Source organism: Chenopodium album, chromosome 6 (genome assembly GCF_948465745.1).
Source record: "Chenopodium album chromosome 6, dcCheAlbu1.1, whole genome shotgun sequence".
NCBI classification, from domain to species: domain Eukaryota; kingdom Viridiplantae; phylum Streptophyta; class Magnoliopsida; order Caryophyllales; family Amaranthaceae; genus Chenopodium; species Chenopodium album.
Window position 1 is genome coordinate 76,641,049 of NC_137839.1, and position 17,387 is coordinate 76,658,435.

At 33.1% G+C, this 17,387-nt stretch overlaps 2 protein-coding genes across 2 annotated transcripts; both read right to left on the reverse strand.

The window, feature by feature from the left end:
- Nucleotides 1–2,685: 2,685 nt before the first annotated feature.
- On the reverse strand, nt 2,686–7,810 carry LOC145636387 (cysteine-rich receptor-like protein kinase 10). Its single transcript, XM_081687941.1, has 7 exons — nt 6,776–7,810; nt 5,441–5,578; nt 5,229–5,350; nt 4,716–4,926; nt 4,357–4,594; nt 4,084–4,234; nt 2,686–3,249 (listed from the first exon to the last, which is right to left on the reverse strand). Exons 1-7 carry the CDS (start codon nt 7,572–7,574, stop codon nt 2,920–2,922), a joined length of 1,989 nt encoding a protein of 662 aa, XP_081544067.1. The 5' UTR covers nt 7,575–7,810; the 3' UTR covers nt 2,686–2,919.
- A 1,569-nt stretch (nt 7,811–9,379) lies between these two features.
- LOC145637321 (cysteine-rich receptor-like protein kinase 44) lies at nt 9,380–15,428 on the reverse strand. Its single transcript, XM_081688783.1, has 9 exons — nt 15,365–15,428; nt 14,574–15,279; nt 13,505–13,575; nt 12,624–12,752; nt 12,395–12,525; nt 11,114–11,324; nt 10,786–11,023; nt 10,266–10,416; nt 9,380–10,189 (listed from the first exon to the last, which is right to left on the reverse strand). Exons 1-9 carry the CDS (start codon nt 15,426–15,428, stop codon nt 9,890–9,892), a joined length of 2,001 nt encoding a protein of 666 aa, XP_081544909.1. The 3' UTR covers nt 9,380–9,889.
- Nucleotides 15,429–17,387: the final 1,959 nt, after the last annotated feature.

Here is a 17,387-nt window from a genome sequence, read left to right on the forward strand (position 1 = left end):
TTCTTGAGTCTTACTTTGTTGTGTCAGGTTGTTTTCATTTGAGCTTTCTTCTGTTATTGTACTCTGAGTCTTTTCTGTTGTGTTGTCACTTAATCCTGTTATTAATGTAAAAGAAAAATTTAGATACATATAATTAGTAAAAAATAGTGGTTTTTACTTAGAGGTAATTAGAAAGATTACTTAGAGGTTATTGCAGGGGTTACAGGGGTTACCAAAATGGATGTCTCGCAGCTTACCATAGGGGTTACCAGTAGAGTTACCTAAAGGTTTACTTGAGTGATTACATGAGAAGCTACTTAAGTGTAACCAGAGGGGTTACCCAAGGGGTTACTATAGGGGTTACTTGAGAGGTTACCAAAATATGTAACTAGAGGGGTTACCAAAATTTGTAACTAGAGGAGTTACTATAGGGGTTACCAAAGAGGTTACCATAGGAGTTATAACAGGGGTTACGACAGGGGTTAAAATAGGGGTTACCAAAAGGGTTAGTATAGTGGGATTACTAAAAAAATTACCAGTGAACTTGGCAACAGGATTATATAATGGGGTTACCTGATGGGTTACTAGAAGGGTTACATGAGGGGTTATTTTAGGGGGTTACCTTAGGGGTTATTTTACGAGTTACCTTAGGGGTTACTTTAGGGGTTACCTTAGGGGTTACTTTAGGGGTTACTACAAGGGTTACTTGAGTGGTTACCAGAGGGTTTACATGACGGGTTACCGAAAGAGGCTACTAGAGGGGTTATCAAAGGGATTACTATAGGGGTTAACAAAGAGGTTACTATAGGGGTTACCAAAGAGGTTACCATAGGGGTTACGACAAGGGTTATAAAAGGGGTTACCAAAGGGATTACTATAGGGGTTACCAAAGGGATTACTATAGGGGTTAACAAAGAGGTTACCACAGGGGTTACCAAAGAGGTTACCATAGGGGTTACGACAAGGGTTATAAAAGGGGTTACCAAAGGGATTACTATAGGGGTTACCAAAGGGATTACTATAGGGGTTACCAAAGAGGTTACCATAGGGGTTATCAAAGGGATTACTATAGGGGTTAACAAAGAGGTTACTATAGGGGTTACCAAAGAGGTTACCATAGGGGTTACGACAAGGGTTATAAAAGGGGTTACCAAAGGGATTACTATAGGGGTTACCAAAGGGATTACTATAGGGGTTAACAAAGAGGTTACCACAGGGGTTACCAAAGAGTTTACCATAGGGGTTACGACAAGGGTTATAAAAGGGGTTACCAAAGGGATTACTATAGGGGTTATCAAAGGGATTACTATAGGGGTTACCAAAGAGGTTACCATAGGGGTTACGACAAGGGTTATAAAAGGGGTTATCAAAGGGATTACTATAGGGGTTAACAAAGAGCTTACCACAGGGGTTACCAAAGAGGTTACCACAGGGGTTACGACAAGGGTTAATATACGGGTTTCGACGTGGTTACCAGAGAGGTTACATGGGGTTACCAGAGAGGTTACTAATGGGGTTACTTTTATATCTGGAGGTAACATAATGGTGTTTATTGGGTTACTTGAGAGGTTACTTTTATATTCATAAGTTTTTTTCTTTGTTATTCATTGTAACATAAAACACATCCATATTGCAGAAAAATCGGTTTACCTTGTCTTTCGATATTTTCCAGTATGTGTTCTTTGATTTCTCTAATTTTGTTTTCGATCTCTAAATTACTTAGTGAATCGCCTATCTCTTCAATGTCCATGGATTCTTGAGAATCTGGAAAATTTTGTTCTTCGTTATCCATGTCAAAAATTGTGAAGAATAGAGGAAAATCGAATGTGAGAGAAAAAACGAAGGTTAGAAATATCGGCAGTAACTTTAGGTTTTTGGGAAATGTGTTGGTAGGTTTTTTGGTAAATGTGTCGCGTTTGTCAGCCGCTCTTTTGTTAAGTATTGATTTCCGGTTTTTTGTAAAGTTTTCTAGAATCCCGTTATTTTTTGTCATACTCCGTTATTTTTCTGAGCTGGCGAACGGCCGTACGGTGCGGCAGGGGGCACAGAAAACGCGCTGTACAAAGAGAAGAAACAAAAGAAATACACAAGAAATAAAAGAAATTATAGTTGTTAAATATGTCAATCTATCACTTTCGCCGCTTAGTGAAATATTCCATACAACTTTACATTTTAGATTATAGGAGTGCAAGTTTGAATTAGTCGAGGCTGAATAACTTTAGACTAAATTTATTTGTTCTTTATTTCATCATACCAACCTGTCCAATTAATGTATCTTTCCCAAAATATATATCTCAATGTTTGCAAGTCTGTGGACTTATATATAACAAGCTATTAAATAGCTGTAGTGAAGTCGAAGAAGAAGTCTAATAATTGTATTTCACTCCTTAGTATGTGGTTCATTTTTTACTTAACGAACTATTATTAACTAATAACAAGCAAATGGTGATCAATAGATAATCACTAGTACAATATTTATTTGGAAAATTCTATTATTATGAAAGCAAAAGCTAATAAGCGCCCCCGGAGCGTTAGATAAGAGAATTAAAGTACAAATATTAGAGTAAAATTTATATTAATTACACCGAACGATGCGTGATTTTGTCATGAATTCCTAACTTAATACCATTTTAACCAATATAATTTATCCTTATCTAACGCCCCGGGGCGCTCGTTAGCAAAATCGTATTATGAAAACGAAAAACATTCTTTTAAAGGAACAACAAATAAGTTGCATAACACATTATGCATATACCCATAGAATAAAACATGATTTAATTAATTGACGATATCTATAACCACGCATGACCTATAACCACGCATGACTATGTTGCCGATGCTTAATTAACGCTACCTTTTCATTATTACTCAGATAGCATGATATTCATGGATCGGAGATAATAAAACTATTGTACTACAACTTTTTATCGATTCATGCCCCTATCTCGGGTCCATTTCAGAGATAGAGACGCCATTCACAGACCTAGGCATAGCCGTGCTAGTTGACTGATCGGACAAAACTGAGCTTCCAAAGTTTGATCCTGTCCTATTTATGATAAAGTAACCCGGGTGTTGTGGTACTGGTAGAGAGACGGAGGAACTATCTAACATGAGGACTATTCTTGCCATTGTAGGCCTATCGTCAACTGACTCTTGAACACACAGCAAGCCAAGGTGTATGCATCTTAGGACTTCATTTACCGAGCACGAATCCCTTATATTTGGATCCACAAATTCCAAGGGTGCCCCATCATTCCTTTGCTTCCATGCCTACAAATTCGACAATAAAATTAATTAGAGTGACATATGTTGGAATAATTGCTTGAAATTGTTAGTGGTTAGTTAACTACTAATGTATAGTAATATACTCTACTTTTAGTTTGTGTTAGTAGAGTCATAATAATAGTGGGTTAGTTTAGTGGATTAATGTTAGCATGATCAATGATCATGAGATCATATTCCTCACTTATAGCTTAGTTATTTTGTACTATATATATATATATATATATTATTATGTAGTACTTTTATCAATGGATTGAATACATAAAGTTATTCAGTTGTTTCCTTTCTCTCATATCTCTCATTATAATTTTAACAACATATACTGTTGGAGAACAGGTCTCCCAAGTATCACCACATGTAAGTGTCCCACATTGATTGAAGAAAAGAGAGTTAAACACTTTATGAGGCTAAGAGGCTACTCCTCCTATTGCTATATGGTTTTGGGATGGAACCTTGGACTTGTGAAGTGGACTTTCTCTCTTGGTTTGCGGGTGCGGCCTAAAGCTAAACCCATATTTGACATGATATTAGAGTCAGGCTCGCGATATGGGACCTTAAATGGCTAAAGTTCAATGGGTCACAAGTATGTCCATATGGGACCTTAAATGGCTAAAGTTCAATGGGTCACAAGTATGTCCATGTGAGGGAGAGTGAAGAAGCACTCTAGCCCGTAAAATCACATGAGATAAATTATAAAGGGGCCTTACATGTGAGAAGGAGTGTTGGAAAATAGGTCTCCCAAGTATCACCACATGTAAGTGTCCCACATTGATTGAAGAAGAGAGAATTAAACACTTTATAAGGCAAATTATAAAAACTCACATAGCCTAAAAGGTCTCGGGCCTCCCCTGATTGGTAGAAACCAGCATTCCTCTTGCCACTAAGAATCTCCAACACTAGTACACCAAAGCTGTATACATCTGATTTGACGGAAAATTGTCCTTGCATTGCGTACTCTGGAGACATGTATCCACTGCAAGAAAAAATTATCTACGTGTTAGGATTTATGTATATTAATTACACTATTATAGATCGTTTTGATTTAATCCATGATAATTTGCATATGAATACATAATTGGAGAAATATATACTTACAAAGTTCCAACAACTTTGCTTGTGTTTCCTTGGGTTTGGTCTACTCCAAAAATCCTAGCCATGCCAAAGTCTGAAATTTTAGGATTCATATCCACGTCTAATAACACATTGCTTGCTTTAAGATCACGATGTATGATTCTAAGCCGAGAATCTTGATGGAGATAAAGCATTCCTCGAGCAATCCCTTTTATGATTTTATAGCGTCTTTCCCAATCTAATGATGCTTGTTTGTCCGGATCTATTTGTACACAAGCAAGCAAAATACAAAACAATAATCAGTTTCATGCATTATTATGATAAAAATCTAACTTCATCTATATGATTAGAGCATATAATATACAGGTTACAGAATATCATACCAAAAAGGAAGAAGTCAAGACTTTTGTTGGGTACATATTCATACACAAGCAGTTTTTCATCTCCTGCTATGCAAAATCCAAGTAACCTCACTAAATTTCTATGTTGAAGCTTGGCCACCAACAAAACCTCGTTCTTAAATTCTTGTACGCCTTGCCCTGAACCTCTTGATAACCTTTTCACTGCTATTTCTTGTCCATTTGATAGAGTACCCTGAACCAAAAAATCAAAAATGGATTACTAATCAGCATGACAAGTCCTAGCGATTATATCCATACTCGTTCCATCCCAATTTAATTGTCAAGCCAGCTATGCACAAACTTTTATGCTATAAGATATAGCGAGAGCCTATTCTATACACGGAGGTAATTTACACATTAATTTTTGCTCATTTATTGAATGAGCAAAACTTAATGAGCAAATTAACCGGTTGTACCGTACACCCGGGTATATATAACAAATTCTAAGTTATAGCTTTTGTTTACATATGATCTTAACATAAGTTAGGGTCTCACCTTATATACACAACCAAAACCACCTTCACCTAACTTATTCTCATCGGTAAAATTCGTAGTTGCTAATTGAAGTGAACTCAAATCATATTGCAAGGAATCAACAGTAATGAAACCTTCATTTTCTGCACCACAACACAGTAATTACTGAAGTGTTACTATCACCAAAATAAATATTATCAACTTTGTTCATGTTACTTTTGTAGTGTTCTTACCATTTCCTGGCGGGAGAATACCATATTTCTTAGACCGCTTTCTAATAAGGCAAATTCCTAAAGCAAGTACTACCAATGATATAACAAAAACTGGAGCAACAATGCCGGCAATGATCCTGGCTGATATTTTTCTATGTCCTGCATAGATAAAATAAGCCAGTCCGATTAATTAAGTTATGTATGTACAATAAGAAGTTGTGTTTATAAGAAGTCTTGACAGTATAGATCCATTTCACTAGCTACTATGTCACTAATCAGCAGATTTTATAACCACGACGTACTTCCTCAATAAACATAGAGAACACTTCTTCTTAAGCTAAAACTTGTTTGTTCGGTAATGGAAAATTTGTTAAAAAGGTCATTTTAAGTAGGCGTTTTTGTTGTAAAGGTCCTTTAATAAAAAGGGTGGCACAAAAGGTCCTGTTATTGTAATTAGGTTGTGACGAGGGTTCTTTAACTAGATTTCGACAGTTGACTTTATTTGGCCAGGAAAAAAGTCAATGGTCGGAATCCAGTTAAAAGACCCTCGCCACAACCTAAGTGTGATAAAAGGACCTTTTGTGCCAACTTTTTTAATAAAAGGATCTTTACAATAAAAGACCTACTAAAAAGAACCTTTATGATCACAGATTTTCTTAAGGTAAATCCTTCATACCAGTGGGCCAGTGGTGGATTAATATGGGTTCAGCTACTAGACTTTGGGAAAAGTTTGTAAATTTTGAAATAAAAACAAATTAAGTTATAACAAATTGCAAGCTATTTTATCTGTTTATGAAGTCCATTGGTTCAGGGGTCAAGTTGCATAAATAATACTCCGTAGGAAAATTAGTTGAAAACTACCTTTTTAAAACTAATTTTTTTTAAAAAAAATTTCATCTTATAGAATATTTTTTGTCAAAACTAACACACCTGTTTAAAAAAAAATTAAAAAATTGTTGAGTCCCACCACTTCCCGTAATTGCTTGAAGCAGAGGAGTTTCAAAGAGGGGAATGAATGGAGGGAAAAGGGGGGAAAAATAAAGAAAAGTAGGGTTAAGCGGGTTACATGAAGTGCACATACTATTCAATGTCGAAAATGCAAGTTAATAGTCGGAATCTGAGGAGTGGTGGACTTAACAAAAAAATAAAAAAAAATTAAAAGAGACGTGCTTTGACAATAAATAAAATAAAATAAAATTAGAAGATGATTTTCAACAAAATTTGATTTTTATAAGATAGTTTTGAACAAATTTTCCTAAATAATATACACACTAAGTATATCGTAACGAAAAAGATACGGAAGTATTAAAATTATGAGCATGCATATATTTCATAACGAAAACGATATTAACGTACCGCTTGAGTCACTTGCTGGAGATTCTCGTGAAGGTGCAGGGGGTTGCGATGATAAACTAAAGAACGGATATAACTCGTACCTGACAAAACAACTAGGCTGAAAATATCGTGCACCCTGAACCGACGTCGACAGTTTCGAAGCACCGTTCTCCAAGCACGACTTACAATCATTGGGGCTCAAGTCAGGCGTACACTGTCCCAACCCATATAATGTACCGAAGGCTGTGAAATTTGTGATGTATGTTGCGAATTTTTTCTGTGACCCTTCAAATGGAGCACGATTAGCAATCACAGACATCATGTTATTCACAAGCTCGGTATAATGGGTTTTGTTCCCTTGTACATCGTCACCACTTAGCATTTGATCTGCCGGCATCTCGTCCAATTTACCAAAAAATGATTGGTTTGAATACCTTACCATACAACCTTCGTACCATAAAATGGCAACTTTACGATTGGGACACCGTGTCATAGGGAAGTCCTTGGTGGTGGCAGCGATAACACAGTCGTAGCACAATCTAGGATCTAAGTCCCCTTGACAGAGAAAGTTACCGTAGATTGTTTCGCTTGAAGTGTTGCCGTTGTTAGAAACAGCTTCATAAAAGCCGGCGAGGTTGGTGGCGTTGCCAGAGAGATAATGAAATAGGGTATTTAGATTGGCTTCATATTGGCTACTGTTAGCAAACATGGTGTTGTTTGGGCAGTTAGATCTCCATAATTTATCAACATTTACTGATTTGGAAATAACTGTCATATAGATTGAGAAGAATACTATTATGCAGCTTATTTTTTTAGCCATCTCACTCTTTTATTTTCTTTTTTTTTTTTTTTTTTTTTTTTTTCTGGGGAGGAGGGGGGAGTGTGTGTGGGTGGTTTGAGTTTAAGGAGATGGCTCAAAAAATAAGTTGCTTTATAGTATTGAGAAGAGTACCCTTCTTTTGTCTTTGAACTCAATTTCTTTAATTGCCACATAATTTTAGTTAAGTTTTGGACTTTAATATATGGTAGGTGGGATTTTAAAAATTCAACACGTGTATAAAAAGATAGTGTATTTACTATCTAATAGCAAAATAAGGGAAGTGAGAATGAACGAAATATGGAGTAAAAAGTAGTAGTAATTTGACTGGGGACTTCAAATGAAAAGAGAGATATCTCATGTCCCTTAATATTGCAACAATTACAAGACCACTTTAGAAAGTTACAATAAAACTACAACGTCACCTTATATTTAAATTAAATGCTTTAATTTCTCTCTATTTCTTTCTGTTTTTGTAGCATATTTTGAGCTTTAGGGTGGTGTTCAGGTGCATAAAATGTATTTCATAACTTAGCTTTTTACTCTATCACAGATACACCATCCATATTTTCTCTAGATATACATATATTAATATATACTTTGATATTAATGCAGTCCGGTATTACTCTATCACAGAAAGAAATGATCGATATAAAGAAGTTGAGAAGTAAAAGAACGATAGAGATCGAGATTAGTTAAGGTATTGGTGATAATTAATGCTAGTACTTCATTTTCTATGCAAATGACAAAGGAGCTGAGAATTGAAATAGCCGAAGAAATAATTCGATTTCATAGTTGATTATTACAAGTTTTTAGTTGCACAAGTTGAAGGGTATGAAATATATCAAGGATATTCAATTCGGAAAGAAAAAAAAGTTGTGGCCATGACAAGTTGCACCATTCTAGAAGAGTTCGAAAAAAACAAAATCTTTGATAATAATACGTATTGATAAGGAATCACTTAATATGATGTGAAAAAAGAGTAATGGTGAGAACTTCACCCCTTCTAATCAATGATGCTATTAAATTAATGGACATGAAAATGGTAAATTGGTCTCTTTCATAAAACCAATTTCAACCATACTAAAATTAAATGTAATAATAAACCTAGGTTTAATTTCTCTCTCAAAAAGAAAAATAAAATGAAATATTGGTAGAAGTATCTCAATACAAAATTATAAAATACGGTTGTCAAAAAAAAAAAAAATTAAATACGGAGTATATTATAATATAGAGGATCTTGCTAACGAACGCCCCTGGGGCGTTGGATAAACATTTAAAATATTGCCTAAAATGGTATTAATTTGGAAAAGCATGACAAAATCACGCGTTGCTCGGTGTAATTAATGTTCATTTTAAATTAATCTTTCTACTATTAGTTGGTTTATCCAACGCCTTCGGAGCGGTCGTTGGCTTTTGCCTAATATAGATTAAGTACCTAGAAACAGGTTCATTTGCACGACAAGGGTGACAAGAGAGATTGAATGTAACATAATTGGTCATATTATAAATAAATTTATGTAGGTTTCCAAAGTTGACCGTTGTTTGAAATTTCCACGTAATACTTTTCTTTTCCTTTTTTTTTTTGACGGTATGTAATACTATTCTTTAGTTTGGGATACAAGGTTACAAATTGTTTAGAAATTTTGTGTTTTATCTTCTTTGGCTAACATTGCTGGCACATCCTTTGAAAAAAAATGTAATGGTCCATAAATCCATAATAGTCCATGGACCAATATCATTATTTGGGCACATAATCAAATTTTGTGACTGAAAATAAAGATTGATGAGGTTGAGGTCAAATATTACATAGTGCAATTCTCAATTTCTCTTTACTCTAAAAATCCAATGGGGTTATTGCGAATTTGCGACTATGATATGTGAAAGTGATAATTGATATAAGTTGATTAGCCTGCCACTTTCTCTTGGTTACATTGGACTATATATCTGGAACGCATGTTTCATGTTGTTCCATACCCACCATACGGCTAAAATACTTATTAGAATGTAACGTTAAATTAGCCAAGAGACAACACTGATGGTTGAGTGACTGTGTTCCAATTAAATTTGTCCATGCTTTTTTTTTTTTTAACACTACCTGTCCATGCTAACTTACGTAGTATTATTCCAAAAATACGGATTACTCTTTATATACTTCTTCTGTTTTTCATTATTGTATTACTATAAAAATTAAGTACATTTTTTTTTTGCATATATACAGTATATAAAGTAACCCCTACCGCACCATATGACTTGCCACACTAAAAAAATATCTATCTATATATAAAATTATAAAAAAAATGAATGAGATAGGTTAATTAATCGCGAGGATACAAATTTGTAATCGTCTTATTTCCTGTATATACACTACCTAGAGAATCATTATCTTCTAAAATGTTAGTACCAAAGTAATTAGGTGGCTTCGGCGTTGGGAGACAAACGGCTTGGCCATTGAGGGCTGCAACAATGGAGCTCATTCTTGGCCTTAAGGCGGCATCATCTTGAATGCATAGTAGAGCAATATGGATGCATTTAGTTACTTCATCTATTGGAAAGTCATTTTTTAATGTTGTATCAACAAAATATAAGGTCCTGTTTTCATTCCATAACCTCCATGCCTATGCAATAAACAAGAGATACGTTATTGACATTTCAAAAAAAAAAAAACATGAACCCTTATAAAATAAAACTTACTCGATGTAGTAATGCCTCTTCAAGTTGCAATTGCTTGCAAAATCTATTTCTTTGACCGCTCACAATCTCAAGAACTAAGACTCCAAAACTATAAACATCTGATTTTACAGAGTAATGACCTGTTATTGCATATTCTGGAGCCATATAACCACTGTATTTCAAAAATAAGAAAATTAACCTAATTAATAAGATCATATTTTTTTCATTTAAATTAAATATAAAAATCAACAGTTAAAAAAAAAATTGATACACCATTAAATAATTATGAGCTAGTTTTCATTTTTTTTTTTATATATATATATATATATATATATATAAAAAAAAAAAAGCACAATTCATTAAATGGAAAGTATTTGAAAATAAGTTCTTGTTCTTGAAATATAAGTGTAGAAAGATAATAATCATTAAGTTTTATACCCGTATATAAAAGTGGAAGGGACTATATAATTTAAGTACTACTTACTATATTCTTTATCTATATACAAGATTATAAAAATTATGGGAAGGTTAGAGATCTTACTAAGTTCCAATAATCCTTTTAGTGTCACCTTGAATTTGATCAACTCCAAACAGTTTGGCAAGGCCAAAATCTGATATCTTAGGGTTCATATGTTCATCTAGTAATATGTTACTTGATTTTAGATCTCGATGAATAACCTTAAGCGGGGAGTCTTCGTGAAGATATAAAAGCCCTCTTGCAATACCAACTATAATATTGCACCTTATTTGCCAATTTAAAGATGATTGCTTCTTTTGATCTGCATTACAAACAACTAATAATGAGGAGCCAATACATAAATTAACAATTATATATTGTTTTGTTTTACTTCTCAATACTTCGTCGTTACCAAATATAAATTTGTCCAAGCTTGAGTTAGAAAGAAACTCATATACAAGTATCTTTTCTTCTGTTGCCACGCAAAACCCTAAGAGCTTGACCAAGTTCTTATGTCGAAGTTTTGCAGCCAAAACAACTTCATTTTTAAACTCTGCAGCTCCTTGTCCGGAATTTTTTGATAGTCTTTTGACAGCTATTTCTTGTCCATTCTCGGGTTTTCCCTAATAATAAAAAACCTCAAATAAATGTTACGAAAAATGGGAGAATGACATATAGTTCAGAGGAAGAATTCATCATCGAAAGTCAATACTTAATCATTCTCCCCTATAGATCAAGTTTGTAACGTGATAATCCTCAATTTAAATTGTACTTGTTTTCTTTTCACGGATGTGGTGGGTGAAAAATTAGTGATAATATTCACATGTAAAATCTGAATTTAGTAGAAAAGGTCTAAACAATAAAGAACTAATATGAAGTTATAATGATAATGTTAATTAAGATCTTTTCAAAGCATATTAATTAATAAGGAGTAAATGTTTACAACTTTACATACTTACCTTGAATAATGCCAAACCCATAGCAAGCATGTTTTACATGAAAATATCATAAAAGTCTAATTTCTTTCATTTTTTTTGGCTAATCAAATGACACAAAATTTTGGGATCATATAAAAAAAAAAGGTTTTTCTACATTATAACCCTCTAACTTTCCGTTTTCTACGATGTGCCCCCCCTTTTTGAGAAATCTACATTGTAACCTCAAACTACATTTAGCTTCTATACGGTAACCTTGCCGTTATATTGCCGTTAACAAATTCCGTCAGTGGGGTCCACTCATCACTTTATAATATTTTTTTATCAATTTGCGTGTTGGAAATGGTTTCTTTTAAGGTTTTGGGGGCTATTTTGGCCCTAAAGGGTCCATATTGAGCTCAGATTTAGCAAAAAAAGTAACACAAATGTCTCGTCATTTTTTGTCAAATCTGAGCTCAATTTGGACTCATAAGAGCCAAAATAGCCCCCAAAACCTTAAAAGAAACCATTTCCAACACGCAAATCGATAAAAAAATATTATAAAGTGATAAGTGGGCCCCACTGACGGAATTTGTTAACGGCAATGTAACGGCAAGGTTACCGTATAGAAGCTAAATGTATTTTGAGGTTACAATGTAGATTTCTCAAAAAGGGGGGCACATCGTAGAAAACGGAAAGTTAGAGGGTTATAATGTAGAAAAACCCAAAAAAAAATTAAAAAAAAATTAAAAAAATTGGGATCATGTTTTACATATTACCTTGTAAACTTCACCAAACCCGCCTTCTCCAAGTTTGTTTTCTGCAGCAAAGTTGTTTGTTGCTGTTCGAATCGTGTTTAGATCAAATTGCAAGGAGTCTATTACAGCATTTTTAATCTCACACACTTCCACTGAACAAAGATTCAAACAATAAATAAACCAAAAAAAAAAGTTATCAAAGCTGGTTAACAATGTGCATGTCTATTGTCCAAGTTTAAGCCTTACATACAACAATTAGATATTTTGGTGGCCTTCCTCTTGCGCATACTAGTCCACACTCCACACAGCAACATAATTGATGCTGCAGCGAGTATTGGTAAACTAACTAAAAGAATAGTACGCTTCCTCTTAACATCACCTGCATGTTGAATTCACCACAATCACTGTATGTAACTAATGAGGATGTCAACTAACTTAATTGGTTAAATACTGTGATTTTCTCTACAATTAAAAAAAATAATGCATGTATAGTAATTGTGGATTGTTGAGATTAAACTTGATGAAGTTCATATGAAATGAAATCACAACATAATGTTAAAGCAATACAGCCACATTAGATTTCACTGATTTAAATTTTAAAAAAGGTAAGTTACACAACGTAATAGAGTATCATTATACACGACAATTAAAGCTTGAAATATAAGATACCGTAATCGATTAGGTGCATCAATTATTTATTTATGTACAATCTCAATTGTACATAAAACTGATATATGTACGAGTGCTTTAGTTATTCCCTCTGTTTTTAAATAAGAGTCTCACTTGATCTAACAGTATTGATCCTAAATAAAACTCTTATTATATTAATCCATTGTCTATTATTTGTTCACTTTTGATCAATTAAATCTCAAAATCTTGGTATTTAATTACTTTTCAATTATTCTAGTCAATCAAACCTAGCCATATTATTATTCCTATTCACATTTAGCCAACCACATCTAATATTATGGTTGATTCTTTTTAACTTTAATCAACAATAATCTAATCAAATTTCTTATTCTATATTCCTCAAACGTTTGCAAAATTCAAATGAGAATTTCAATTGCCAAATTTATGATGCCAATATGCCATACGTATAAAAATTATTGGCAAGTGAAAATTTTAACTTACTCTTAGAAAGTGATGTTGTAGAAGTTGGTGATAATGAAGTTGACAATGATTGGAACGGTTCACACACCACCCTGAATATTAACAAGAATAAAATAGTGAAATATAAATTACTAGAAAACAATTCAATAATTCATAGAACGTATTCGATAAAATTGTGTTACCTACACTAGGACTATTTCTTTGGATTGGACTTACTAAATTAAATTTAATAAAACATTAATGTATAATTATAACTACTTTGTTGAATGTGGTCCAACTAAGTTATTACAAAAATACTTCATATATTTAATATACAATTTATTATGACTATTTCTTTAGACCTTTTATATAAAGCTTAAAATACATAAATCTTTATCTTTTAAAAATTTAAAATCCAAACATATGGAATACACATAACTATAACTATGGAGTAATTCGTATGAAACTTACAAAAGAAAAAAAAAAAAGACTAATTTGTATTAGTGAAACTTACAAAAGAAGTATGATGAAATTAGCAAATTATATGCTATAGTCCAAATTCATTTCTAATATCAATCACGTCAAACATTCTACGCTATGAAGATAGTGCAATTATGCATTTTTTTTAAAAAAAAAAAATTCATCTGTGTCTAGCTACTAAATGTTCCTATTTGGATAGTTTTTGTACAAAAAAAAGTCAAGTAGAAAAAACATTCAAAGACATACTCCCTCTGTGTTTTTTTAAGTGTTACACTTTCCATTTCCTGCCGTATTTTTTTAAGTATTACACTTTTTTTTTTGGCAAAAAAATATATTAAAATATTATATTTCTCTCCTCTCATGATCCCCACCTAAACCATTAATATTTTTTTTATTATATCTTTCCCCTCTCATTCATTATTTTTCAATAAACTATTAACCTCACTATCTTTCTTTTACAATTTTTTAATACTCCAACTACCTCACTTCCTTCTTATTTTATTTAACTCAATTAAACTGTCTAAAACTATATGCCGGTCAAACTGTAACACTTAAAAAAACATAGAGAGAGTATAAAGTATGATATTTTAGTAAAAAGAAAAAAACAACTGGAAAAGTCTTATGAATGCACCTGGCGAGGCTAGGTGACGGGCAGAACGTAACGGTATACGACGTCTGAGGGCTAGGACAGACGAAGGTAGAATTGGCAACATCCAAGGCATAATGGTAAGCGCGAGGGCAGCCCTTTTTGAAGATTAACGAGCCAGCCGAGAAGCTATTACGTTCACAGTCATTGACATTCATACAACAAGACTCGTTTGTATGAAACGCGTCACACGAGCTTCTACACCCTATTATGGTACCATTAATAATCACTCTATGATCATTGGGGCATCCATAGTCATAGTCAAACACGCAACCAGTCAACGCACAACGGCTTCCATTGCTACCTTGTGGAACCATCGTCACCGCGAGGTTGTATCCAGCAGCGACGTTAGCGTTATAAAAATCCTGGCTACCATTTTGAGACGTATTCAAATCAATAAAATTTACCGGGGATGTATATGTATATGACATGCCCTGGCATTCTATCTTGCCAGTGCCGCAATCGCCGGTGAGGCAAGAGAAATTTCCTGTCGAGGTGTTAGTGGTGCAGAGGGTTCGCCCCCAAAGCCGGCCCGACCAACCTGGCTGTATGTTAATCACCTTCGAATCATTACGTGGTAAAGAAAATCCATTTGAGACATTGATTTTTGAGCTAGCCCCGTTGGTTGTGATCATGACTGGCCACACTGTGTAATCGCAGTTGTTTTCTACCTTCAATATGATTGCCACTCCTGATATAAATTCATTCCCTTAAAAATAAGCTTATTAACAATCAAAATGTACCAAATATATAAATTTGTTGGTAAAATTTAATACCTGAATATAGCTGAATCATCGCGACGACAATAAGTAGAGGCAAAATCGAAGCATAGTTGGCCATATAAAATTGTTGAATTAGATGAAGTTGAAAGGTGTGTTTATTAAGTAGATTTCACAATCATATAAACGAATCACATATATTAGTAAACCGTATTTCAGAAGTTGTTAGTTGTGAAAGATGCCCGATACATTTGGGTCACCGATTATGACCGTTGGCTTAATGATCTGGGTCATACTTTTCTTAAGTCAACAATGTAGGGATTATTCTATTTATTCATTGATCCTAAATATATATTATTGATAGGAATTTGGGCTGATACAAACTATAGATTATTTGTAAAATAAACTTAAACTACGACGTACAATATTATTTTGACCTCTTCTAGAGGAATTTAGTCAATTACATTATGTTTGTCGATCAAGAATAAAAATACTTTTGGTTTTTTGAGATGTAATTCCTCCAATTTTTTTTTATTGCAACCATAAGAATTTTACTATATTCACATAATTTTTTTTTTTTTTTATCATTTTTTATGATTTACTTCATCTGTTCAACAAATATTGTAACAAAGATGAAATTACGCATCCTGAAGCATATTTTATATATTAAATATATAATTAAGAAAAAATTATTAAAAGTTGATGTTTTGAAAGTATTTACGAGACAAATTTACAAGACCTCAAATGACTATAGTTTACTTCAGGTATAAATCATAATATATGGTCAAACAAGGTGTTATGAATAGTGTAAAAATCCAATAATTAAGGCAATATTATTAGAACGGAGAAAGTATATGTTAGAAATATCATAACATACATATTCATATAAAGTTTTGTTATACTCGTAAACCATGTTTTGTTTACTTTAATTTGACTTATAGAATACACCTAATATATACTTTCAAAATATTAATTTTTAATAATTTTTTGGACTTTTAGTAAAGAACTACCTTATACAAGTTAATTTTTGTGAAAAGTACCTTATTATAAACATGTTGTAAGAAACTACTTATTAAACAATAGATATTGTAAGAAACTACCTTAAAAACAATTAATGTTGTAAAAAACAACCTTTTGCCGAATTATTACTTTGTATAAGAGACGTTTAATGACCCATTTTCAATCATTTTTTCTCCTTTTTCCACCCAATTTTTCCATAGCCCCCTTATAACCCTTAATTTCCCTTGTCTAGCATGTTAAAGTAAGCACATGGTAACAACTTACAGCATTTAATTTTATAAGGTAATTTCTTACAACAATTTTTTTTATAAGGTAGTTTTTAACATATTTTGATGTATATAGGAAAATTTGCAAGGAAGGTCCTTTTAAGTGGTTTACCTTGTGAGAAAGGCCTTTTTATAAATAAAAAAGGTAGCACAAAAGGTCCTTATATCCCATTTGGGTTGTGGGGAGGGTCCGTTGACCAAAATTTGGCGTTGACTAAAATTTTTCCAGCCAAATAAAGTCACGTGCATAATACGTGACAACTTTAGTTACCTTTTTTTTTTTTCCCCTTTTATCTCTTTTTCCCTCGATTTTGCCTTCCCCACCCCTGGTTATAAAACCCTAATTTAAGACCCAAAGTAATTTCAAGGATGAGAATTCAAGATTTGTGATTACTTTGGGTCTGAAATTAGGGTTTCATAAGGAGGAAAAGGAGGAAATCAAAGGAAAAAGAGGGGTAAGAAAAAAAAAGGTAACTAGGCCGGAAAATTTTTAGTCAACGTCGAGTTTGGTCAATGGACCCTCCCCACAACCCAAATGGGATATAAGGACCTTTTGTCCCACTTTTTTTTTATAAAAGGGCCTTTCTCACAAGGTGGACCATTTAAAAGGACATTTCTCGCAAATTTTTCATGTATATAAGATAGTTTTTACAAAAAATCCTAATTTTTTTATTATAGTATAATTATAGATATTATCATATTAATAATATAAAATTTACATTGATAAATGTGAAAAGCACTACTTTGCAATTACAGAGTAAAAAAATAATGAAGTAAAACCACTACATTTCCTC